Here is a 26682-nt window from a genome sequence, read left to right as displayed (position 1 = left end):
GTAATCTTCTGTTTGTAAGGGGTGGGGTGAGCCAGAAAGACAAAATGCATTGAGTAAGAAGTCATTTCAGTTAAAGGCCACACATAAAATGCTAGCCGTACATATTTGTCTGGTTTTGAAGACTCCTTTGGAATCATCTATGAACCTTTCCAGGTTTCTTCTTGGAAGAAACTTTAGAATATTTTGTCATTGGTTTTTGGCCCTGCTTGAATGGTAGCTGCCATTAGGCTAATTTCTAAAATGTGAAGATAACATATATTCCCACTTCATCATCCAGATACCAGCCACCCACATGCACTATTCTTCTGGAAAGATTTCCAAACTAAAACCCACCAAATGCCAAAATAAGAGTCAATTCCAACTCAGATCAACACTGTAAGACAGGATAGAACTGCCCCCAAAGAGTCCCAGGGCTGTGAATCTGTGCAGAAAGAGACTGCCAGGTCTCTCTTCAGCGGATGGAATCAAACTACCGATCTTTTGGGTGCAGCTGAGTGCTCTAACCACTGCCTCACCAGGGTACCTTCCATAAGATCACAGCCCTGAAGACCTGTGGCATAGTTCTACTCTGCGCTCTCTAGCTCTCTCCGTGAGCTGGAATCGGAGCCATGGGGTTTGCAGCTGTCTTGGTTTGAGAAGGTTCTGATAGAAAAGGGTAGAATGGAAGTTTAGGCATTAATGAGGTTTTTTTGGGGGGTTATTTTTGGTGTCTTTTTAAAAGTGCAGATCAGGTTGTTTTCCTTCTCAGTGAGCTCTTTGAAGGCAGATAGTGCTTTTGCTTGACTTTTTTGTGTTGCTGGTCCGTGTACCTAGAAAAGGACGCATGCTGTCTTTCATTGGGAAGAGTGATTCATTGACAAAACCTGCAGTAAGCTGTTTGCTTCCTTGTTTGCATGGTCTGACAGAAAGCTGCTGCCATAACTCTTGTACCTGCCCTTGTCTTGTAGATTGTGACTCATTTGCATGTGGATTATCTTTCTGAAGCACAGATGTGATTCTGTCTACCTTGCTTTGTGTTTGGTTTGGTTTTAAAATCATCTAGAGCATATTTTTATCTCCAGCTGGTTTAATGCCACCTAGCACCGTACTGGGCCTCTCCACCACTGCCTAAGGTGTGTGTATCAACTGTGCCAAATTATGTCGCTGTATGAAAATCACATCAACCAATCTGAAATATTTTCATTGTATTATATTAATATTCTACATATTTTGTACTATTTTTACTAATGTTTTATATAATTCACATAGATGTACAGCCACCCACTCGATTGCAACTCACAACACCTCGATTGGACAGATTAGAGCTGCCCTAAAGTGTTTCTGAAGGGAAATCTTTTATAGGGGCAGATAGCTTCACCTTTCTCCCGAGGTGGATTTGAACCTCCAACCTTGTGATTAGTATGCTACACCACTGAGTATCAAAAGCAAACAGTTTTGTAAATGGCAGATTAAAAAATTAATTCATGAACTAAAGCTACCATTCGTCAATCAGTCTGTCATGCTGTGGCGGTGTCTGTGTTGCTGTGATGCTGGAAGCCATGCTACCAGTGTTTCGCATGCCAGCAGGGCCACCCAAAGAGAACCGCTTTCAGCAGAGCTCCCAGACTAAGAACTGACTCTGCAGAAGGATTTGGCTGCCCACCTTGGAGGGTGTGGTGGCTGAAACCCTTACGCATAGTGTAGAAACATTGTCACATGCTGAAGGCCTCAGGAAAGCAGCACGCTGTCGGAGCGTGTCGGAGGATGGACTCCTCTATGTGGAGCTATGTTCTTGACTAAAACAACAGCAGTGTGAGAGCCTTTAAGTTGGTGTACGCTTGAAGTGTTCAATAAATAGCCAAGAGAGGCCAGTGCTGGTAGAGTGGATGGTAAGGCAAGGGTAGTAGAAGATGTCAGTAAGATATTAAGGCCTTCTACAACTAAGATCTTTGACGTTTACTTTGATGAAACGGGGAGCTTTGAACTAAGGGAAAGCTCTGAGATGGATGTCAGATGGATGCTGTGTTGACAACAGGCTGAGGGCAATAGTACAATTGGGGATGCCAGTTACTGTTACTGCTAGGTTTCATCTAGTCTTTTCTGAGTCATTGCACCCTTACCTACAACAGAACACAGCACTGGCCTGCCTGCACCTTCCTCCCACTCGTTCTGTGTCAGCCCACTGTTGCAACCATGGGGTCAGGCCTTCTCATTCGTGGTCATCCTCTTACGCTGACCCTCTACTTTACCAAGCATGATAAAGCACACAAGCTTTGCACACCAAGCACATAAAACTTCAGATGAGAGAGGCGAAGATTGCATCAGGGCGGCCACTTCTGAAAATACCAGAAGGTAGAGCCCGTAGGACTGGCTGATTAACTGGATGGAGGTGTGAGGGCGAGGGGTCCAGGACAATGATAGTGACGATAGTGTTTGTAGTCTGAGCAGCTAGTTACAAATGAGCTGCAATTTGCACTTCAGAAGAAGAGCAAGTTGGAGGAGGTGCTGATTGGCATGTAATTGTGTGAGCTATGAAATTTGTAAAACTAAGAATATTCTGGTGTATACTGTTACAGACCTTTTTAAATACTGATTTAAGGACAATAGTGAAATAATAAATTGTTCTATAAATCGGAAATCCCAGAACCGGAAGAGCACTGGGGTCTAGTTTAGGGTTGCATCGAATGGTCCTCATGAAAGCACATGCTAGAGCCCTCTGTCTAGCAGCTACACCAGGGTAGGCTAGACAGCGAGAACCAGAGAGGCTGGAGCAGAATCCTCGCAACGGCAAGAGCTCTCTGCCAGGGATCCTGACCTTTGGTATGCTGCTTTTATGTATCTGAGTTAATGTTTCACTTGTAGGTAAATAAACCTCTTTTCTTTTTCCAGCTGGGGAATGGCGGTCAATGTGTATTCTACCTCGATAACCCAAGAGACTATGAGCAGACATGACATCATTGCCTGGGTTAATGACATAGTATCCTTAAACTACACAAAAGTCGAACAGCTTTGTTCAGGTAAGAGAGTTTTCTGTTAAGTGTTGACCTAAATGTTTACTGTCACGTGCAATATGATCTATGAACTGCATGAAACATATCAGCACTGAGATATAACTGCAGGGGGAAACTCATGTCTACCTAGAGAACCTATGAAAAACATGTTTGGAGCCTCTATAGCACAGAGCCATCCTGTCAGGTAATCTGAACAGCCACTTGCTTGAACTGTTTTAATAACCTTTTAACTCAGTGGTTCTCAACCTTCCTAATGCCGCAGCCCTTTATTACAGTTCCTCATGTGGTGGTGACCCCCCCAACCATAAAATCATTTTCACTTCTATTTCATAACTGTAATTTTGCTACTGTTATGAATCAGGCAACTCCGGTAGAAGGGCTGATCCACTCCCAAAGGGGTTGTGACGCACAGGTTGAGAACCACTATCTAACTGCTCTCCTCGCCACCTCTCTAATCCCTTGTCGGCTACCACACTTGTCTCCCTAAAACAGATTCCCACCTCGGACACCCTCGTAGACCTTCAGGGCTCCAGCTCATCCTTCCTGTGGGGGTGCAGTTCAGGCTTTTTCCCCGGGGGTGATAGAGTCCTTGGTGTTCCAGCTTCTGCCCACGGCCCCGGTGGCATCCTCTGCATCTCTCTGCCCCGCAGAACACTTGCGTTCCCCAAACACCCCTGCCCTTTTGCAGACCATTATTTTTCCCCTCATGCCTCCTTTATAGGGGAGGTCGTTTTCCATTTCATATGCAGTGAATATATGTCCGCGATTTAAAATCCAGCGAAGAACCCTCAGCTCCCTAGGCCCCAGGGTTTCCCTGATGCAATGCTACCCCACGACACCGTCCCTCCAGAACCACTCTGGCCCCAACTCCCCCCAGAGGAGAGACTACAGTCACCATTCCTAGGGGGGGCATCTCCCCAGTGCAAAGTAGGTCGGCAGGAAACAAACGCATAGTGAGTTCAGTTTGAGGGAAAATATTAGACACCAGTAATAAGATGTGAGCATGTTGTGAGAACATGCCAGGGCATCTCACAGTGCTTCACTTTAATAAATACTTCATCGGTTGAGAGTGTTTATCAGAGAAACAGTCTTCCTTTGTAAACATGACATGTTTTCTTCTGGTGAGCTAGTATTGTCAGAAATGCCCTCTGCCTCTTATTCTATTGTCAAAATACTCTTAGAAAATATTCGCCAGACGTATTCACATGAAAATCCATGCGAGAGATGAAGGGGTCTTCGGTTTGGGTTGCAGCAGTGATACCGGACGTACAGCTGACTTGGTTTGGCTATATGTAAAAAGATGTCTAGCACTACAGTCAACATGTGAAAGCCACAGTGTCTGGAAAATGCAGGAGTCACTGTCAGGTTATTGCCCAGTGAGACACCCATCGATTTATATGCTCTCTGTTTGGACAGATAGAGTAGACAAGAAGACTGATTCTCAATACTAATGGCACCGCTTCTCCCTGGATTATTTCACCCACACGCAGGGCAGAGAGGTTGGCCAGCATCTGAGCATTGCTTCACTCACCCTCTCTTTTCCTAGACCTCAGCCATGACGTCCTATGGTGGCTTTTTCTTTAGGTCAGTGCTGCTGTTGTTAGGTGAAGACGTTTTCTTGCTTTACATTGAAGTGTAAGCCACACTGACAGGTGTGGTCTTTGATCTTCATCAGTAAGTACTTCAAATCCTCCTCGCGTACAGTCAGATTGTATCATCTGCATACTACTAGTTGCCAATGAGCCTTCCTCCAATCCTGCTGCCATGTTCTTCAGATAGTCCAGCCTGTTTATTTGCTCAGCATACAGATTGAATAAGTGCAGTAAAAGGATACAACCTTGATACAAACCTCTCCTGCTGCCAGTCATTTCAAGAGCTACTGTATGATCAAGAACCGATAGTAATAGGAGGCAGGTGCAAGGAAATAGAGAAAAGTGGGAGGCAAAAGCTATTTATAGAGGTATAGATATAGGCATGTACATATGTAAATATATTAATTTATAATGAAAGGGATAGAGGCCAATGTACATATATTTCTATATTAAGTATTAAGATAGCAGACAGATTTTAGGCCTCTACTCCAGGCATCCCTTAACACAAGAACACTTTGTTTTGGATAACATGGCACTCTGTGATGCTCACCTTCCCTACATGATCGCTAAAGACAGAATGGATGCATAAGCAAATGTGGTGAAGAGTACGCATGGTGCCTGACTCAAAAGATACAGCGTCTGGGGTCTTGAAGACTTAAAGTCAAACAAGCGGCCATCCAGCAGGGAAGCAAATAAACCCACATGGAAGAAGCACACCAGCCTGTGTGATCATGAGGTATTGACGGAATCAGGCATTAGGTATCAAAAGATCCAAAATTAACAACTACATCGAGGTGAAAGAGAAGGGTTGGAGTAGAGACTGAAAAGCCCATCTGTAGACAATTGGATATCCCCCCACAGAAGTTGTACAAGGAAGGGATGATTCAACCAAGGTGTAGTATAGCACCAACAAATCACACATCACATCTTCTAGTTCCTGGATACCCACCCCACACATGCACTACTATGACTCAGTTTTACCTTTCTTACAAATCTGGTTAGACCAGAGAACACACATTGGTACAGATAAGAGCTCTTGACACATGGAATTCAGGAAAGATAAACCCCTAAGGAACAGTAGTGGGAGTAGCGACATCATGCGTGTATGGGGGTGGCCCGGGAGGGGTAAGGATGAGAAAGGGGGAACTCATCTGTGTTAGTCTGGGTAGACTAGAGAAACAAATCCAGGGAGACTCATATGTGTATAAGAAAGAGGTTTATATACAAGAGCAATTGAATATTAAGAAAACATGCCAGGCCAATCCAGATCAAGTCCATAAGTCTGATATTAGCCCATAAGTTCCATATCAATCTATAAAGTCCTCTTCAGAATCATGAAACACACGCAATGACACCAAATACAGGAAGATCACAGGCCAGTGGATGGGAAGTCTTGGGAATCCAGTGGTGATGTGTAGCCAGGGCGCTGGCTGCATCAGGGTAGGTCCATGTGGCTTCTCCTCAGGGATGTCTCACAGGGAGTGAGCCTAGAGAGAGAATGTCTCCTGACTCCAAGAAGGAATACTGGATTTCCCAGAATCCTCAGAAGGCCATGCCCACACAGAGGCCTCATTGGCTATGACATGATTGACAGGCTAGACTCCACCCCTTCACTCTTAATCCTCTCAAACTAACAAACAATTATGTAAGTACCACACCACAAGATTGGATATATTACCCCCCACACACCCAAATAGGACAAATAACAGACATGTTAGTGAAGGGGACAATGGACAGTGTAAGATGGGAAATAATAATAGCAATATGTAATTTGATCAAGGATTCACGAGTGGGGGACGGAGGGGGGAAAAGGAGTTTATACCAAGGGCTCAAGTAGAAAATGTTTTATAAACGATGATGGCAATATATGTACAAATATGCTTGATACAATTGATGTATGGAATGTTAGAGCTGGAAAAGCCCCCAATAGAATGATTTTTTTAAAAAAGAAGAAACAGAGTAACACTGCCCCATTGGGTTTCCTAAGCTGTAATCTTTACAAAAGCCAATGGCCAGGAGTAAGGATGAGAGAAGACTGATCCTGACAATGTGCTACAGGAAACCCCAAACACATCCACCTTCAAACAGAGCAGCTAGCTGGGGCTGCACAGTATGAACATTCACTCGGGGTATATTGAGGAGCCGATGTATGGAGAGGTGTGTTAAGTCATCACATTGCCTAGACAACGAAGAAGTGTGCGGTTAGTGCGCTGGGAGGGCATGCAGGCTCATACTGATTCCGACCGTTGATCCTGGAGCTGTCAAGTGGTGTCCTGTTCATTCCTCCAGTCTCCTCCATTAATGGGGTTGCTCTTCAGAATGGACGTGTTTCTCATAAGAAACGTTGTCATAAAATTATTCGGGAACTTTTGACTGCTGTTTAAAAATATAAAAAGAACCAATAGTATTTAAGAAGTTCAAGCTGGTTACAGGCACAGGTGAAAAATGAGGCTCCTGGAATTGACAGCATCTTGAGGTCAAAACCCATCAACCAAACCATCGCCATTTAGTTGTTCTTGACTTATCACTGACCATAGTCTGTACTTCTTGATGGGAACAAGCAACCTCATGTTTCTCCCATGGAGCGACTGGCGAGTTTGAATTGCGGACCTTCCCAGAGCACCACCAAGACGCCTTTGATGTCCCTACTGGGTGCTAAGTAACCAGGCTTTTGCCCCTCAAATCACATCACTTAGATTCCAGTGAGGTACCTGGTTGTTAGCCTACTGAAAGGGCTCATTACTTTCAGAAACACTTGCTGCATTGTACTCAACTTCATCTCTCTGTCACTCAAATTTTATTGTGCCAATGATGTACTTGCTGTGTGTGACTGGACCCTCAAATATCTTATTTTGAATTTGCTGAGGGAAAGCAGCAGAGTTGCTCTGTCATTAGCAATCCCCCGTTGTTTACAGCACATACCTCTTTGTGTTATAATTGGCTGTGGATCTCTCTTCAAAGTTGTGAGCCACTTTAGAACAGGAAGTATGTGTCTTCATCTTGGGTTTCTAGCGCCCACTGCAGTGTCTGACACGTACTGTTCGCGCAGAAATGCTCATTCTGGGGATGGATGAAAATGACTTTGCAACTGTTAGGAGGCAGAAGCAGAAGTGAGTGTCTTACACACGCAGGAGGCTTATGTACCCATGAATAGGGGGAAGGGGGCTGGTTGTCAAGGAAAAGAGACACAGTAAGGGAGGGGATTAGGAAAAGAGGTTGTAAAACAAATTCCAAGTCACAGACATTAATGGTGAAGGAGCCCATTGAGAAGTCCCTTTGCAAACACTTGGAAGGTGCCGAGAGCAAATGAAATACGAGAAAATTAATCTATTTGTTTCAACCTAGCAGAAAATGTTTGCACGTAATATATATCATTTCCTTGCAGATCTTTTAAACTTTCTCATAAGACTGTAAGGCAATTCAGCAGAATTCGAAGCCATATTTGTGAAGGTTTCTTATAGCACCTCTTTGATAAAAGTATCCCAGAGCCAGCTTGTGGGGTATTCTGCCCCAAAGAAAGCATTTGGCTGGGTTTCAGTAGCTGTTGGTAGCTATAGTTCATCTGCTGTGGCATGTTGAAAACTTGTAGAAACAATTTAGGTCATTTTCAAACAGATAATGTTCATTAGACAAACTCATCTGGCTGCTAAGTTGCCAAGATTGAAAAAATCAGAAGAATAAAGTGGATTTCAGGATTCCTTTCTGCTCTGAAATAGCCACAGTTTGTTCAAACGAGTTTAAACTTCATAGTAGAGAATTTATTTTAGGCAGTAATTTCCTCAGAGTAATGACCTCCTTATTGCGTTTGTCATCTGACACACTGACATAGGCAGGTTCTTGGGGTCCTTAATACAAACACACACACAAGCTCACTGCCATCCAGTCCATAACGAATCATGGGACTCTAGGACAGAACAGAACTGCCCTTGTGGGTTTCCGAGACTATAAATCTTTACAGGAGTAGAAAGCCGTATCCTGTTTTGAACTGCTGACCTCGCAGTAAGCAGCTCAACCCGGAACCCACTATGCCTCCAGATCTCTTCCTTTCAATTCTTGTTGTTAAGTACCATCGGGTCAGTTCCAACGCAGAGGGACCCTAGGCACAACAGAACCAAACACCATCCTCACAATAGTTTCCATTGTTGCAGCCACTGTGTCAATCTGTCCATCTAGTCGGGGGTCTTCCTCTTTTGCATGGGCCCCTCTATATTACCAAGCGTGATGTCCTTTCCAGGCACTGATCTTTCCTCAGAACATGTCCAAACTATGCAAGACAATCTCACCATCCTTCTAAGGCGCGGTCTGGCTCTACTTCTTCCAAGCTAGACTTGTTTGTCCTTTGGCAGTCCCTGGTGCTTTCAGTGTTCTTCGCCAGCACCATTATTCAAATGCATCCATTCTTTGGCCTTCTTTATTCAATGTTTCAACTTTCACAAGCATAGGAGGTGATGGAAAATACCCTGGCTTAGGTCAGGCACACTTTACTCCTCAAAGTAACATCCTTGCTTTTCAACATTTTAAAGAGGTCTTGTGCAGCAGATTTAGCCAATGCAACCAGTTGTTTGACATCTTGACTGTTGGTTCCATGAGCATTGATTGCAAATCTAAGCAAGGCGAAATCCCTGAAAACTTCGATCTTTTCTCCATTTATCATAATGTTGCATATTGGTTCAGTTGTGAATATTTTGGCTTTCTTTACTTTGAGTTTTAAGGACTACAATCCTTGATCTTCGTCAGCAAGTGCTTCAAGTCCTCGCGTTCAGCAAGCAAGGTTGTGTTGGTTATGTTATCTGCACATCACAGGTTGTTAATAAGCCTTCCTGCAACCGATACTGCGTTCTTCATATAATCCAGCTGCTCTGATTATTTGCTCAACATACAGGTTGAATACACATGGTGGGAAGCATACCACACCTTTCTTGATGTTAAGCCATGAAATGTCCCTGTCTGTTCAAAGGCCTGCCTCTTGAAGCATGAGCACAGTAAAGTGTTCTGGAATTCCCATTCTTCTCGAGCCTGTCTATAGTTTGTTAGTGTCTACCTAGGTCTTGGGATCAGAATTTCTGCCTTTTGACAAGCCACCTAAGACAGTTTTCTGCAACCTGGAGATTCTCTATTTTATAGAAATCCCAAACCACTAAAAGTAAAGCTAAATGATCCCAAACCAACCTGGCACCGTTTCCTTATTCATAATTTAAAATGTGACTTTTCTGAGGTCTCCAGCGATGCCATTTAGCAAGAAGCAGCTATTGTTCTGTTTATTTATTTATGAATTTATTCAAGTTATTGATTGTTCTGGAAGGCATTTCAGGAAGCTAGGACAGTGCAATTAGATAAGAAGAAAACCAAGTATTGTCCACCGAAGTGTTTTATCTTCACCCTACTTAAGAATAGTAAGATATTTTATATTGACTTTTGTTTTCAGATTTTATTTCATTCTTTGAGCTTGCATCCGGACTTTTATGTTAGTATATGCTTTGGAAAAACATGTTGCGCAATACCGTCACATATTTCAACTGTCTTTAATTTTCTTGTAAGGATCCTTGGAAACACAGTAGCTTGGTTTGCTAACCAAAAGGTCAGCGGTGCAAACCCATCAGCCACTCCTCAGCAGACTGCTGAAGGTATCTGCTCTGGTGGAGATTCACAGCCTCAGAAACCCCAGGGAGCAGTACTGGCCTGACCTATAAAGGTGTCGCTTATGAGTCAGAATCGACCTGAGAACAGTGGGCCCCTTTACTTGCTGCTCTGTATTTCCTAAAGGCTGTACCTCAATCCTGGCAGACCCCTGGTTGCGTTTCCCAGCTAAGTGATTTCCTCACTCCCAGCTAATAATTAACACTGACATCAACTCTTCTTGAAAACATGACCTACATTTGTGTTCTATTTTCTTCAAAATTTCCTGATTTTTCTTTTGTTTTTCATCTTAGCTTTTTAAAATATTTTGGAAAAAAGAAGATAGGAGGTGCAACACATAGAAATACATTACAGTAAATTGCAAAGCAATGGAAATTACTTGCTCTTCCTACTTTTAGTAGGGGTTTTTTTTTTGTTTGTTTCCTTTTGTGTTTTTACCCCAAGAATGTTATGAGTTTTGCCTCTGAACATTAAATCTAGGTCATGTAACCATATACCTGTGTGGTATGCATTTATTATTAAATGCAGCTCTAAGTCTAAAGTTAAAAAGTCAACTGAATAAATTTTAAAAGTCAGTGTGCTACCAATCGGTGAAAATTTTACCTATGATAATAACACAGCAGCGTTATTCTCCCCTAAATCTGATGCCGGCTTTGAAAATGAGTGTTTATAAATTTCCTATGATGGCATAGGAGATTGGAATCAAATAAAATACTCAAGGTAGAAGTGCTTTATGTTTTCCATAGACATATTTAGTATTTTGGTTCAATTGATTTGTAACATCTACTTATAAAGCTTGGTGCAGGGGGTGTTACTTAGTGCTAGCCCAGATCAGTTCACAACATGTTTCATAACATAATCAAGGAGAGGAAATGGACAAGGTGCTGAAGATCCCTGGGGGGGGAAAGTCAAGCTACTAGATACTGGTTAGGCGCCATCACTTGTTCATTCAACTCGTAGTGACCCCGTGTGACCAAGTAGACTTGCTCCCTAAGATTTTATAGGTTGGCATCTTGAAGGGGATCAAGTGCCGGGTCTTTCTTCCGCACAGCCCTGGATGAGTTGGAGCAGAGCGCTTAGTTGTTAAGCCTCCCTGGAGCTGCCAGCAAAAGTCAAAGACTGCATGGGAAGAAAGGGGAAAAGAAATGGGGAAGGGAGTCCAATGGGAGTGGGAGAAAGTGTATCTATTCTTTCCCTTCTGCCTTAAGGAATTGGCTTTGCTCTACTATGTACTTGTGATTTTTTTCATGTCCTTGTCCTGGTCCCTAAGCTGGGAATAGAATAGCAGTAAAGCCATCAAGTCTAGTGCTGGGTCACTGGGAGAGCCTGGCGGACTTAGCACCTGGCCGCTGGCCTGCACATCAGGAGACTCGCACGGTTGCCCAGCTCGCTCTGCTGTCTTCCCTCCTCCACGCCTCTCACTCACTCCACAGGACAAATAAGCACACAGCTGACTCCGGAAATCCACCTCTAAGGGAGGGACACACCATCTGTACCGGCACTGCAACCCACCCTGCTGGTTGGTGGCTCCGTTACGCATCTTCCTAGCCATTCGGCTGTTAATCAAATGTCCTTTGAGTTACCTCATAAGCCTGAAAAACTAGACCGTGAATAAGGAAGATAACAGGGGAAGTGATGCATTTGAATACTGGTGTTGGTAAAGAATATTGAAAGTACTATCGACTGCCAGAAGAACAAACAAATCTTTGAAGGAATTGCAGCCAGAGTGCTCTTTAGATGAAAGAATGGTGAGACTCAGACACAGGACTGCCTGTCTATTTCCATAACAGTCAGCCATCAACCATCAAGCCATCTACCAGCAAGTTCCGTCTTTATAGACATGGAGACTCCGTGGGTTGGAATCCACTCGAGTGCAGCTGGTCATTTGAATTAAACCATTTTTAAGATGGAAAAGTTAGGTGTCCTATTGGAAAAGCAAAGAAAAATGATCTGGATTTGATTGAATTTTTGCCTCAGCCTGGTTTAGGGTTTGGGGGTTGTTTTTGTTTTGGGTGGGGTGGGGTTGGCTTTCTTCTTCCAAGACAGCTTTTGAATATGCCTCAGTGTACTGTAGCCCCACTGATGATTCGGTAGCCCATGTAAAAGGTTGGGTTTCAGTAACATGCCAGGATCAGGCACGTGCGTGGGCAGCAGCCGTGCCCAGGGCTCTCGGTACAGGTGCTTCAGGTTGGCCTTGGAGACCCAGCAGAGGCACTTTGTGCGCCCCATCATTGGCTGTAGACCTGCCCTGATGAACTCGGCTGCTCCCAGGCCCGGGTGGGCACCCCCGTGGTTAGCGATAAATCGGAGTCTAAATTTAGGTTAGCGATAAATCGGAGTCTAAATTTAGGTTAGCGATAAATCGGAGTCTAAATTTAGTAGGGCTTCTTTTGTAGCTCTCTGCTATCAAAGCTGAGCAAGGCTGTCCAGTCTGCATCTGAAAGCTCAAGAGCTTAGTTAGCTTGATCAAACCACAGACCATTATTGCTCGAGGACCGCTGAAGTCAACCTGGATTATCCTGCTCTTGTAAGAAGATATCACTGTATTGTAATGAAATGTTGCCGTGATACAGTTGTGATCTTAATAAGTAGCGGATTCTCTCTGATTGTATTTGGCTTCAGCTAATTTAAAAATCCGTTTGCTGGTGTCAACATACCAACTAATATGGGAGAGAAAAGTGGTAAAAAGGGAGCTGGGTAGTGGGGAGAGGGACCCAACTTCAGCCTCAGTTGCTGCCCTGCGTGAAATGCCGGTGTCTCCACAAGTACAGGAATTAAAGGGACTTGGTTTTGAACTTGAGAATACAGTAGTTCTTCTTCCGTCTGCATTCAGCTATCTGCAACTATCTTGATACTTTGTTACTGACCAGAAACCTGATTTAGTGATTTTTGGAGCTTTTGTCCATTTTTCCCTCTTCACTGCTTGCAGTGGGGAAGAGTGTGAGGGGTGGGGCGGGGTAGGGGTGTCTAAAAGTTTATGGGGAAGTTCCACTCTTTTCATTTTCTTTTGGCACAGACTATCTGAAGCCCCTCATATGTGCCATTCACCTCATATATCCAACTGTCCACGGTTTCTTTCTGTATATCAGGATGGCTCCATCATGACCTCTCATCCCTGTATTCAGACCTCATAGCCAATTTCGTTTTATTGCACACATGTGTCTTCAGCTTGCCTGGGATTCTCAACAAGATGTGGTCATTTCCCTCCAAAACAAAACCTATTGCCATCGAGTTTATGCCAAGTCATAGTGACCCTACAGGAGAGGGCAGAGCTGAGACTGCAACTCTTTACGGGAGTAGAAAGCCCATCTTCCTCCCTTGGAGCAGCTGGTGCTTTCAAACTGTTGACCTTGCAGTTAGCAGCAGGTAATCATTATATCACCAGGCTCATACATTCATTGCCATTGAGTCGATGCTTACAGCTGAGGTCAACAGTTCTGAACCATCAAAAGATACTACTCTGGAGCAGGTCATCAAAAGATGTGGGGGGGGGGCGATTTCAAGGTAATACTTCTAAGAGTGTGGGGCTCTGAGACCAGTCATTGAGCCATGGAAGCCCCAGCACTCACCCCGTGGTCCCCGGGACTTTTGAAGGACATGGTGAATTTTAAGACTTGTTTATAAGCCATGATCCTAATCAAGAAGCCCTTCTACAGTGTTGTCCATTTTATGATAAGATGCTTGCTTTGAGGGCATATGGTGATATGCTTATTTTGAAAGTATCCACCAACAGCTATAAAAACAAGCTTTAACAACGACATGTATGTCCCAACACACAGGAAGTAATTGTGAACTTCCTAAAGATATCAATTACTTCATTTACAGATTTGTTCTTTATAAAACAAGATTTTTAGAGTGACATAGCTATTTTTTCTTTTTTTTAGTTCAAATCATTTTCAATTTAAAGTCTTTAACAGAAGGTGCATAAATTTTAGGGAAAATGGTTTCCTTTTATAAATGGATTTATGATTACTTAAGCATCTCATATGTATGTTTATCTTGGAAAAGACTTTAGGCCTGAAGAAGTCGCAAAGGTTCATCAACTGGGAGATCTTAGGTATGTGTTCATACCCTTCTTTGCTGATGGGAGGCTGAGGACCTCATTTTGTTCTTTGGTTCTTTTTTTGTTTGGATCTAAAACATGTATATTTCATTATCCAAAGCAGTCTGATTCAAGCCTATTCATTTTTATAGCTCCAACTACTATAATCAGGTACATAAATACATAGTCATACTTTAGAGGTATTATGATGTCATCGTACCTCAACTTCAAATAACTACATATAACTACCATTTTCAGTGTGCATATATATGTATAGCTGTATATACACACATATCCATATGTCCATATGGATATATATATATGTGTGCATTCTCTCTTTTAATTCTTACAACAGCCCTGTGGAACCTTTTAAAGTCCAAAGAAGTGTTCACAGCTGATTCTAGAATTAGAATCTCCTTTGTATCATAGCCTCATGCTCTGACATGTACCTTGTATGTAACAGCACATGATAACTTTGGAATTGTATGTGTCTTTTAAAATCTCATTCTTGTGAAAGATGAAACATCTGGTAATTTCAATGCAAGAGTGTGTCCCAGTGGTGTCCCCGTCATCAAGAACTTTCTCCACAGAGGTAGAAAGACACTGGTAGGACCATACGACCATTAGCTCCAAGCCGCATGGCCACTCCTGGCTCTGCTTTCTGGGAGTGAGGTGGGGAAAGCTCTCCCCTCTGCTCTCTGCATGGTCTCCTGGCTTCTTCTCTTCAAACGTCCCCTCCCCACAAGATGAACTATCATACTCTGCCTTCAAAGAGCTTGTTCAGCTCCCTCAAATCATGCCTGGCCAGTGAATCAGCTGCCAGGATGCCTGCACAATCACCATTGGAGTAGAAAGCATATGGCCTTTTCCTCCAACAAGCTTGGACCTGAGAGGACATCACAACCTCCTCCTCCTCCTCCTCCTCTTCCTCCTCCTCCTCCTCCTCCTCGCTGTGCTATGGGGGGAAATCAAAGGCCTTTTAAAACAATCTCCCTGAAATCTTGGTTTTCCCCACAGGATTTCTTCATCAAGGTGTCACTTTTCCATGTATTTAATTCCATTAATAAACTTGTATGGCAGTTAGGCTGAGAGACATACATTTCTACTTATTTGTAGAAAGCTGGTGTTCTCTTAGTCTTCTATAAAACAACATGCCAACACAATTAAGAACAGTCACCTCTTTCCCGTCCGCTTCTAACCATCCTTCCCATACCTGTTTCCCAACTGTTTCTGGGAAATTCCAGCTGTGTAGCAGACACAGTGCTGCCACAGTAAAAACTGAGTGGACCCCATTCTCTACCTGAAAGGACTGCTCATCCACCAACTTGGAGAGCTTGGCCTACTGCCTAGGGATTCCTAGGCTGTACTCTGTGGGAACAGACTGCAGACAATTCTCCTGTGGGGCCTCTGGGTGGATTCAAACCACCCACCATTCACCTAGCAGCCAAACACTCGGCCATCCTGGCACCAGGGTAGACAAAGACTTAGCTTACATGCAGATTCAGAGTAGTGGAAGAGGTGAGTGGTGTAGCAGTTCAATGCACAGCCACTCACCAAAAGGTTGACAGTTCAAACCCACCCAGTGGCTATGCAAGAGAAAGGCCTGGTGTTCCACACCCATAAATATAATAGCCTGGGAAATCCTGTGTGGCAGTTCTAGTCTGTCACTATGGGTTGAAAATAGGCTTGACAACACCAAGGTAGTAATAAATGTTGTCATTTTCGAAGAAACAAAAACCAAACCAAACCCTACCATTGGGTCGATACTGACTCATAGTAGCCCTGTAGGACAGGACATAACTGCCTCTGGGTTTCTGAGATAACTGTTTACAGGAGTAGAACCCCCGTTTCTCCTTCAGAGCAGCTGGGGCGTTCAAACCGCGACCTTGAGGTTAGCAGCCCAACAAGTAGTTTCAAGACAAGGAAGTACTATTCCAATCTAGAAAGGCACCTCTTCTTACCTACCAGTGCCTAAGCCTGGTCCTAAAGCAGTCTTGCAAGTTTAGTAACTAGTCAGTGAATGTTAATGAAGTTGAATTTAATTGAAATGCTCTTCAAAATAGCTTTTTTCAGATAGAGGAGAAGATGGAGATTTAGAATAGGAGTTGTGTTAGTCTGGGTTGACTAGAGAAACAAATTCATAGACACTCATATGTGTGTAAGAGGGATCTTTATATAAAAGAGTAATTGAATATTGAGAAAACATCCCAGGCCAGTCCAGATCAAGTCCGTAAGTCCGACATTGGCCCATATGTCTGATACCAGTCCATAGATTCCTCTTTAGACTCACGCAGCACATGCAGTGATGCTGAATGAGGAAGACCACAGGCCGGTGGCAGTGGAAGCATCTCAGTGCTGGCACGGGTCTCCACGTGTCTCCTCCAGCTCTCTGAGTGTCACAACAGCAGGAAACGGAAGGCAGAGAGTGGGTCTGGCCTCCAGTGAGCTATTTATTTCCATTGCACCTCCAAAAGAGGGCATCACGCTGTGACCTGATTGACAGGCTAGACTCCACCCCGTCGCTCAAGTTACAGATTATGCAGCTGCCACAGAGGTCTAGGCTATCTCAAGCTACTATACCAGGACCCCCCTAAGGAGATGACTTTAACAAGCAGAAATGTACTTTGTCACAGTTCATTCAGGAGGCTAGAAGTGCAAATTCAAGATGCAGGCTCTAGGGGAGGCTTCCTCTGTTGGCTCCAGAGGGAGGCCCGTGTCTCTGTTGACCTTCTGCCCCTGCTGATCATGCAGCTTGGCAGCATCTCTCCCTCTGTCTCTCCTCTTGTTTGTTTAATCGCTCTTATATCTCAAAAAAGATACACGATAGAAAAGACTCCAGATATACCCAATACTAATCTTGTCTCATTAACATAGCAAAGATAACCCCTCTTCCCAAATGGGACTATCACCACAGGCGTGGAGTTTAGGATTTATAACATCAGGGAACCCTGGGAGCAAAGGGTTACTTGTTAGCCTGCAAGTCCTAAAAGATTTATGGTCTTGGAAACCCACAATAGCGTCTCTGTGAGTCAGCATCAACTCGATGGCAGTGAGGTTTTTGAATTATGTTGGGTGTGGAGCATCATTCAATCCATAGCAAATACTAGTTAAATAACTGTTCTGGTGTTCTACACTCTATTCATTCCTGTAGCCAGCAGACTCTGTGTGTGTGTGTGTGTGTGTCTCTGTGTGTGTGTGTGTGTGTTCGAGTATAAGTCAACCGGAATATCAGCCGAGGCACCTAATTTGACCACAAAACTGCATTAAAGTGTGCTGAAAACTCTGCTTCTACAGAGTAGATACGGTGTGAGTGTGTGAAAGCATGCACACCTTCTACAGTGGTTTCAGTCACCTGCCACCAGGGCTCTCCTTGCATTGCACGTCCATCCAGAAAACACAAAAACCAAAACCAGGTTCACTGCCATCGAGTCGATTCCAACTCCCAGTCACCGCCCCCTTTTTGTTTTTCGTTAAATCATTTTATTGGGGGCTCGTGCAACTCTTAGCACAATCCATACATACATCCATTGTCTCAAGCACATCTGTACATTTGTTGTCCTCATCATTCTCAAAGCACTTGCTTTCTACTTGAGCCCTTGGTATCAGCTCCTCATTTTTCCCCTCCCTCCCCTCTCCCCACTCCCTCATGAACCCTTGATAATTTATAAATTATTATGTTGCCATATCTTACACTGTCCAGCATCTACCTTCACCCATTTTTCTATTATCCATCCCCCAGGGAGGAGGTTATATGTAGATCCCTGTAATCCGTTCTCCCTTTCCCCGCCAACCTCCCTATACCCTCCCGATATTGCCACTCACTACTGGTCCTAAAGTAATCATCTGTCCTGGATTCCCTGTGTTTCCCGTTCCTATCTGTACCAGTGTGCATCCTCTGATCTAGCCGGATTTGTAAGGTAGAATTGGGATCATGATAGGGGGGGTGGTGGAGGAATCATTTAGGCACTAGAGGAAAGTTGTGTTTCATGGTTCCTACCCTGCACCCTGACTGGCTCGTCCCCTCCCCGCAACCCTTCTGTAAGGGGATGTCCAGTGCCTACATATGGGTCTTGGACCCCAATCTGTACTCCCCCTCATTCACAATGATTTGATTTTTTTGTTCTTTGATGCCTGATCCCTTCGACACCTCATGATTACACAGGCTGGTGTGCTTCTTTCATGTGGACTTTGTTGCTTCTGAGCTAGATGGCTGCTTGTTTACCTTCAAGTCTTTAAGACCCTGGACGCTATATCTTAATAGCCAAGCACCGTCAGCTTTCTTCACATTTACTTATGCACCCATTTGTCTTCAGAGATCGTGTCAGGAAGGTGTGTATCATGGAATGCCAGTTTAATAGAACAAAGTATTCTTGCATTGAGGGAGTACTTTGAGTGGAGGCCCAATGTCCATCTGCTACCTTAATACTAAACCTATAAATATATGCACATAGATCTAGCTCCCTATCCTCATATAGACCTCTATAAATGCCCTTTGCCTCCTAGCTCTTTCCTCTATTTCCTTTGACTTTCATTTTATCCCACTATCATGCTCAGCCTTCATTTGGGTTTCAGTAATTCCTCTCAGTCACATTACCCTTGATCACGCCCTACCAGGCCTCCTACATCTTCTTCACCACCGATTTGGATCACTTGTTGTTCCTTTGTCCCTGGGTTTGTTAACACCACTTCCTTTCCCCTACCTCCCCTTCTCCCATGTCCCTGGAGGAGCCGTAGGTCCCGTTGTTAGTTGTTTTCTCCTCCACATTGTTCATCCAGCCTATCTTATTTAGACAGACCTGCGGAAAGAGTAACATGCACAAAAACAAGACAGAGCAAAACAAAGCAACAAAAGAAAAATAAACAACAAAAAATGAATGACAAAAAAGAAAAGCATGTAGTTAGTTCGACTGTTTTTGTGTGTGTGTGTGTGTGTGTGTGTGTGTGTGTGTGTGTGGTTTTTGGGGTTTTTTTTGCCTTTAAGAGTCTCTTCTGGTCGAGTCTGATGGGGTGCCAAGCCCTGGCCTCAAAGTCTATTTTTGGTATTCCCTGAGGACTTCCTTGCTCTGACTCCCCTTGCTGTTCTGTTGCATACCCTTAGTGTTTTGTCTTGGTGTGGTGGGGTCAGATTGGGCGCAATTCCTACACTGTGTCTCCAGTGTTGTCTCCTGTAGGGCTATGGGTCAGTGAGGGATGTCCTGTCTCATAGTGGGGCCGGCCATATGGTCTTTTCTGTGGATTGGCTGTTCTGAGCAGGGATATCGTCCTCCAGGCTTGGTGGGCCAGGATGTGTTCCAGTCTCTTCCTCCTCATTTATTTTCTCCTGTGTGCTCTGATCAGACAGGTCCCTCTCCCTGAGCTGCAGCTTCAGTGCTGTCCTCTGAAATAAATTCTTCTGGGGGGAGGGACAGGTGTACACATGTAGTTGGGATTGGGGCTGGTCCTTCAGACCTCTCCACTGGTTTCCTAGTCCATGCCGGTATGTTGCATTCACATCTTGGAGCACTGGGTTGAAAAGTCTGGTCCCTCTTTCCCTGTAGAGATATAAACAATACCCTCACCTTGGGTGGGTAAGTGCCCTGTTCCCCTGCTACCCAAATCTTTTTTATTATTATTAAATCATTTTGTTGGGGGCTCATACAATTCTATCACAATCCATACATACATCACAGTGACCCTTGAGGACAAGTTAGAACTGTTCCTGTGGGTTTCCAAGACTAAATCTGTGTGGTAGAAGAATGCCTCCTCTGGGGATTTTGAACTGCTGACCTTATGGCTAGCAGTCCAGTACATAACCCCTGTACCACCAGTGCTCCATTAGCACAGGCAAGCTGTTGACTTTTCCAGTTACACAGTAAAGGTAGGACAATGTTGCTAGACTGAAGTAAATGTCTAGCTTGTGTGATCATCAGATAACATAATCCATTATCATACTGTGAATGTGATTATTGGGAATATGATTAGGCCAACTCATTTATATACAGTTAAAATGGTCAAGCTCAGGGCCCCAAGCCCTGCTAGTCTCCAAAAGAAAAACAGCCTTTTTCTAATGTTTTCCTCCTTCCATTGTGTTCTAACATTTAGTTTATCAGACATGTAGTGACTAAGAAAAGGAGTGTCAGAAACCTCTGTCAAATGTTTGGGCATGTTCAAATTGCAAACCTGGAAACGGGACCATTGACTTTCTTGGCAACTCTTAAAATAATCCTCAGATTGGGATTTTCTTCCCACTCTGAAACCATTGTGTCATTCTGGCAGATAGCAAGGTACCTCACTCTATTTGTCCTCTCCTTTCCAAGGGTGTGTTCTCTCCCAGGTGCTAACAATCATGCTTTTATGGCTAATTTACTTGACAGTAAGGAGCATGTGAATGTGACGGAGTGCCAGTAGCTTTCATGCCTTTGCCTTCACCGTCTCCTGAAGCAGTCTCATCCTCCACTTTGATTTCTCCCATGTTACATTTGTGTCACAGTTTACTTTAGAAAACACCTCTTCCCTGCTTTCTTGCCCATTTAAAAAATTTAATTCCTCTCAGTTCTCCTGGAGTCGTAGGATTCAGTCCCTGAAGAAAATATACCAGGTGTGCAGGGCAGGGAATGACTCAGTGTGGCCCTTCTGGGTATCGTCTTTGTAACTCCATGATGTGGTTGGGTGCCATCAAGTCAGTTTCAACTCATAGCGACGCTACTGACAGCCGAACAAACACTGCTTGCTGTCCCGCACCATCCTCGCAGCTGCTACATTTGAGCCCACTGTTGCAGCCACTGTGTCAGACTACCTTGGTGAGGACTTTCCTCTTTTGTGCGGTCCCTCCTTCTCACCAAGCTCGATAGTAAACCGAGGAGGAATATGCAAATGTGAAATATGTTTGGCCCACCAGGAAGACGGGCTACTGCGCTGCTGATGCAAATAAGGGACATGATACCTGTGGGACTGGGGTTGGGATTGGTCGGTTTTGCCGTTCCACTAGACTTACAATGAAAGATCCCAGAGGCAGACAGGAGGGTCTCACTACCGTCAAGAAAGAAAAGCCAGGAGTGGTGCACATCCTTTGGGCCTAAGACCCCTGCCGGAACCTCCTCAACCCAGGAGATAGTGACAGTGAGAAGCAGCGGCACAGAAATGGTGGCGGCAGAGGCACTATAACCAAGAGACCAGTGGGAGATGGAGCAGTCGACTTCCCAGCCTACAGAGCAAAAATGCTGAGTGCCTTCTGGCAGAAGACTTGCTAGCAGAGTGGGGAGCCACTGGGGCACGTAATTGGGTTTGCTGGTGTAGGAGTTAGGTTTTCCCAACCCATGGAGCTAAAGCAAGGCTCCTTTGGGTCAAAACTTTTCATACTTTGAGAGCAGGGTAAGGGCCAAGGGCACTCATGCCTGTGTGCGCTGCTGAAAAGAGGCAGGCTTAGTTGAAGAAGAGTTGTATCCTGAATTTGTAACCTATTAACTGACATACTAAACCCTGGAATTGTGAACTCTGTTTAGCCATCGAACCTAGCAGAGAAGTAGAGTGTACCATTGGGAGGGACTGTTGATGTCAGAATTGGTTAAAATAGGAATCAGCCTTAGACAGCTGATGTCAGTGAGCGTGGCTCTCCTCCTCCAGCCCTGTGAAGGTAGAGTAGCTCAGACATCGTTCTCCCATGCCATTGTTCCAGTTCAAACTACCTTGGATTCTTTCTAATGCTAGAGTTGCACAAGAACAAGTCAGAGGGTGTTGCTACTGAAGTCCCAGTTCATACACACATGGGACTATTCTAAATAAAACACATTCAAACATATCACTATAGCATCGGATGGCTGTGGACAAGCTCTCACACGAATACACTTGTTTTCGCCTCATTTGCAAGGCAGAGAAGTCGGCTCAGAAGCTTATGGTGACTGATTTTGGTTTTTTGTTTCTTGGGGGGAATTTCAGAGGGGTAACCTTGATATATTTTCTCGAAGGACACAGGCTGATCATAGGTGCATATAAAGAAGTTTTAAGTAAATTAAAAACTGAAGACAAAATGGGTGCATAAGCAAATGTGATGAAGAAAGCTGATGGTGACTGGCTATCAAAAGATATAGCGTCTGGGGTCTTAAAGGCTTGAAGATAAACAGCAGCTCAGAAGCAACAAAGCCCACATGGAAGAAGCACACCAGCCTGTGTGATCACAAGGTGTCATGGGATCAGGAATCAGGCATCAAAGAACAAAAAATCAAATTGTGAATGAGGGGGAGTGTGGCGTGGGGACCCAAAGCTCATCTGTAGACAATTGAACATCCCCTTACAGAAGGGTCATAAGGAAGAGATGAGCCAGCCAGGGTGCAGTATAGCACCATTGAAACATACAGCTTTCCTGTACTTCTTTAATGTTCCCTTCCACCACCACCCCAAACACATTATCATGACCCAATTCTACCTACAAATCTGACTGGACCAGAGCATGTACCCGGCCACAGACAAGAGCTGGAAACACAGGGAATTCAGGACAGATCAACCCTTCAGGACTGATATTGAGAGTAGTGATACTAGAAGGGGAAGGGAAAGGTTGTGGTGAAAGAGGGAACCGATCACAGTGATCTACATATAACCCCCTCCCAGGGGGATGGACAACAGAAAAGTGGGTGAGGGGAGACATCAGTCAGTGTAAGACATGAAATGATAACAGTTCCTGAGGGAGGGCAGGGAGGGAGGGGGAAAATGAAGAGCTGATACCAAGGGCTCAAGTAGAAAGCAAATGTTTTGAGAATGATGATGGCAACAAATGTACAAATGTGCTTGAGACAGTAGATGGATGTATGGATTGTGATAAGAGTTGTACGAGCCCCCAGTAAGATGATTTTTTAAAATTTGAAAACTGCATTGATGGGAAAATGCCAAAGAAGTTGTGCTGAGGAACTGTTTCCATCGCAATGCACCTGCTCATTTGTCCAAGGCAGCACGGTTGTCCTATCAGAATGTCATTGGGAACCGTTAGTCCACCCATCCTACAGCCCTAACCTTGCTCTTTGGCTTTTCTTCGTGTCCCCTAAACCCCAGAAGTTAACGGGACACAATCTGGGTCCCTTCAGAATGCCCAAACTGCCCATTTTGACATGTTCTCAACGAGCACGGGATTCTTTGGAGAAGAGCTGTTGTTAGGGCCTGTTGAGTTGGTGTCATGGGAACCCTGCCCAGGCACGCCCTATCCTCAGTCATTCCTAGGCTTGAACTCATTGTCAGCCACGATGCCCATGCAGACTCTTCCTCTTTTCAGTTGACTCTCTACCAAGCAAGCCAGCCTTCTTCAGGGACTGGTCTTTCCTGAAAACGTGTCAAAAGCATATAAGACAGAGTTTCACCATCCTTGGTACTGACGAGCATTCTACCTGGACTTAGTCTGATTTGTTCATTCTCCTGGCAGTCCTTGGGGAGCAGTTAGAGAGATGGAAATAGTAGCTCCAGAAGTGTATCACCTTAGATGGAAAACATGTCAAGAAACAATAGCTTCTTCATATTTTAATGTTGGCTCAATAACTATTTTTATAATTTTGTAGCAATACATTTTTATTTACCCTCATATTTGAAAAATCAAAGTATGCTGGGATCATCCTGTAAGTCTATAAAGAAAGCTAATCATGTTAGAACAGCATTCTGTGGATTATTGCTGTTCCCATGAGTCTTGTGTGGTGGTTATTCGTGAGTTCCATTTAATGACTCCAGGCTTCCTTTGAAACTACCACCTTGCTGGGCTTTCCTGGCCACCAGCCCTTCTTAGGGAGCTGCAGGGATGCACACCTCTTGCACGCTGCAGTGGAGAGGGTTTTTATGGGTTGATGAAAGTTAGTGGCCTGGGGAGGGGAGTGTTGTGGTAAGTTGCCTCCTAGTAAGCCTTGAGAAGAGAGTGAAATGAATTTGTTCCATGGAAGAACCTTCAAGCTCCTGGTCCACAGTCCCAAGGTCAATGATGTCAGTCTATAAAGACAGCAGCCTGAGACAGGGGTGCATTTATAGATAGGGTGTCATTAGTTCATCCATCAGCTGTATCTCATATAGCATACTGAACATCTATCCTTTGTCTACAATGTGCAGTGTTTACAGAGTGATCACACTTAAATATTGACTAAATGATACAAGCAATTCATTAGAAATTACTTGAGAAATTGGAAAAGGTATGTACACTTGAGATTTCTTACTCTTAATCTCATTTGTCCTAAAAATATCTCTGAAAATTGGAATTGTAGATAAAAGGGTACTTTGGATAGTGTAAGATAATAATATAATAATAAGGCTTTCTGGGGGAGGGGGATAAAGAGGGGAGCTGATATCAAAGAGTTCAAGAAGAAACAATGTTTTGAAAATGATGGTCGCAGCAGTTTCCAATTATGCATGATCTAATTGAGTGATGGATTGTTATAATATTCCAGAAGAGCTCCCAATAAAATTTTAAGAAAAAGCATTGTGTAGGTACCGTGCTGTAAAGATATTTGCACACAGAAATCATCATTGGCTCCCCAGAATCTATGTAAGCTTTTATCTGGCATGTAAAGCTCTGAGCACTGTGGTCTCAACACAACTCCCTGCATTTTCTCCCCTTCCTCCCTACCTCTACGCTCATTTCTCCAAGCACGCCGGTCACCTGTAGGTTCTCATGCTCCATCTTTGCTTGGAATGTGTTTTTTGTGGCCATCTCACATGTTACCACCCCGTTTTCCATTTGTCATGAAGGCTTTTGATGTCTCCCTATCTTCTCTGTCTAGAGTGCCGATGCTAACTGGAGTTCTATTCTCAGACTCCAACCTCTGGGACATCTCACTGTCAATTTCAGTATCAGGCTCCCTGGAAGCTGGTAACACTTTGTACCACACACAACTCCTATCTTGTGTTGCAAGTTCTTCTCCTGCCTCCTTCATTTGTGATTCTCAAGTAGAGGCCAAATCACAGTGTATGAAGCAGGCTATGTCCGACCACTTGTTTTGGGTAAATCTGATGAGTGCAGTACTCTACGGCAGTACCTGAGCACCAAGCACTAGATCATCCGTGAGTTGAAAAGAGAACTTTCAAACCAGCAAGATAATTCATCGCCAGCCATTTCCTTAGTCTCCCAACTGAATAAATATTTTTCTGTACTGCTGAAGCAGTAGGCAGATTGGCTCCACCCCCCTTTTCCTATAACATTGAAATGCAAGATTCCTTATACAGTAGTTACTATTTGATTTAATAAAACAAATGTAAATCACTCAAATTTCAGGGCTCTGTGCCTTCCTTTTTAAAATGCAAAAAGTTGTAATATTAGTTATCTGTGTAATTATCTATGAAAATTATTTTCACAAATCTCACTCTTAAAATATCAGGTTTATGTCCCCATCACCATGAAACCACAAGAACTGGGTGCTACCCAGCTGCCTTTGCAGAGTGTTTTGATCAAAGACCTAATAGAACAATTCTGATCAAAAGGAAGAAAATGTAGAACAGAATTTTGAATTCCCTTAAAATCTAAACTTTCTGGAGCCATGGAAGCTGGGTGAACTCTCAAAATGATTACTCTGAGATCATCTTTAAACCTTAAAGATGTCTTCAAACCATCAATAGTTTGACTGAATTAGTAAAGAATGTCTGCCTTGAACATTATGCTCTTTTAAAAATTAGATGAGATCAAATTGACAATAACAACTTGAAAGAGTAGATAAGAAATTTTAGGGTTGAGATCATAACAGTGGGGGAGGAAGAATTAAAGAACTAGAGAAGTGTTGTGTGTCTCGTCAGCACAAATCTGCCTCTTGGATGCATTTTCTCCTCCTTGTAGTCTCTGTGCTCTGGATCGTCCAGTTATCCACAGATGGGCTCTGGGTCTCCACCCTGACCCTTCTCCTTCACCTCGATGAGGTTGTTTATTTTTGAACTTCTGATGCTTGTTCCTGGAGACACCTCATGATCATACAGGCTGGTGTGCTTCTTCTATGTGGGCTTTGTTGCTTCCCTGCTAGCGGGCTGCTTGTTTAGCTTTAATCTTTAAGACCCTAGACGCTATGTCTTTTAATAGCTGGGCACCATCTGGTTTCTTCACATTTGTTTATGCACCCAGTTTGTCTTCAGTGATTGTGTCAGGGTGGTGGGCATCGCCCAATGCCACATTATTATAACAAGGTGTTCTTTTGTTGAGGGAATATTTAAGTAGAGGTCCAGAGTCCATCCACTACTTCAGTATATTGTCACATAAGATGCATTCATAGGCCCATACCCCTATTTTGTGCACTAACATATTTACATATGTACACCTCTATGTTTATACCTCTATAAAACAGTTTTGCTACCTAGTCCTTTCCTCTATTTCCTTTTACCTTCCTCCTGCCCCACTATCATGTTCACCCCTCGTTTGCCTCTCAGTAATTCCTCACAGCTAGATTACAGCTGTTCCACCACTACCAGGGACTCTGTGTCCCCCATGTAGATCCCTCGT

At 43.9% G+C, this 26682-nt stretch overlaps 1 protein-coding gene across 3 annotated transcripts in view; it reads left to right on the top strand.

The window, feature by feature from the left end:
* Window positions 1-26682, top strand: part of MAPRE2 (microtubule associated protein RP/EB family member 2) — a 180815-nt gene that overhangs the window by 92706 nt on the left and 61427 nt on the right. For all 3 annotated transcript variants that reach the window (XM_075532555.1, XM_075532554.1, XM_075532553.1), the window contains one exon: window positions 2869-2996. In XM_075532555.1, coding sequence (XP_075388670.1) covers window positions 2876-2996 — 121 coding nt within the window. In that variant the 5' untranslated portion in view covers window positions 2869-2875. The remainder of the gene's footprint in view (window positions 1-2868; window positions 2997-26682) is intronic.

This window comes from Tenrec ecaudatus, chromosome 15 (assembly GCF_050624435.1).
Source record: "Tenrec ecaudatus isolate mTenEca1 chromosome 15, mTenEca1.hap1, whole genome shotgun sequence".
Lineage (NCBI taxonomy): Eukaryota > Metazoa > Chordata > Mammalia > Afrosoricida > Tenrecidae > Tenrec > Tenrec ecaudatus.
The sequence above is the reverse complement of the archived record's forward strand: the minus strand, read 5'-3'. Positions and strand labels throughout refer to the sequence as shown.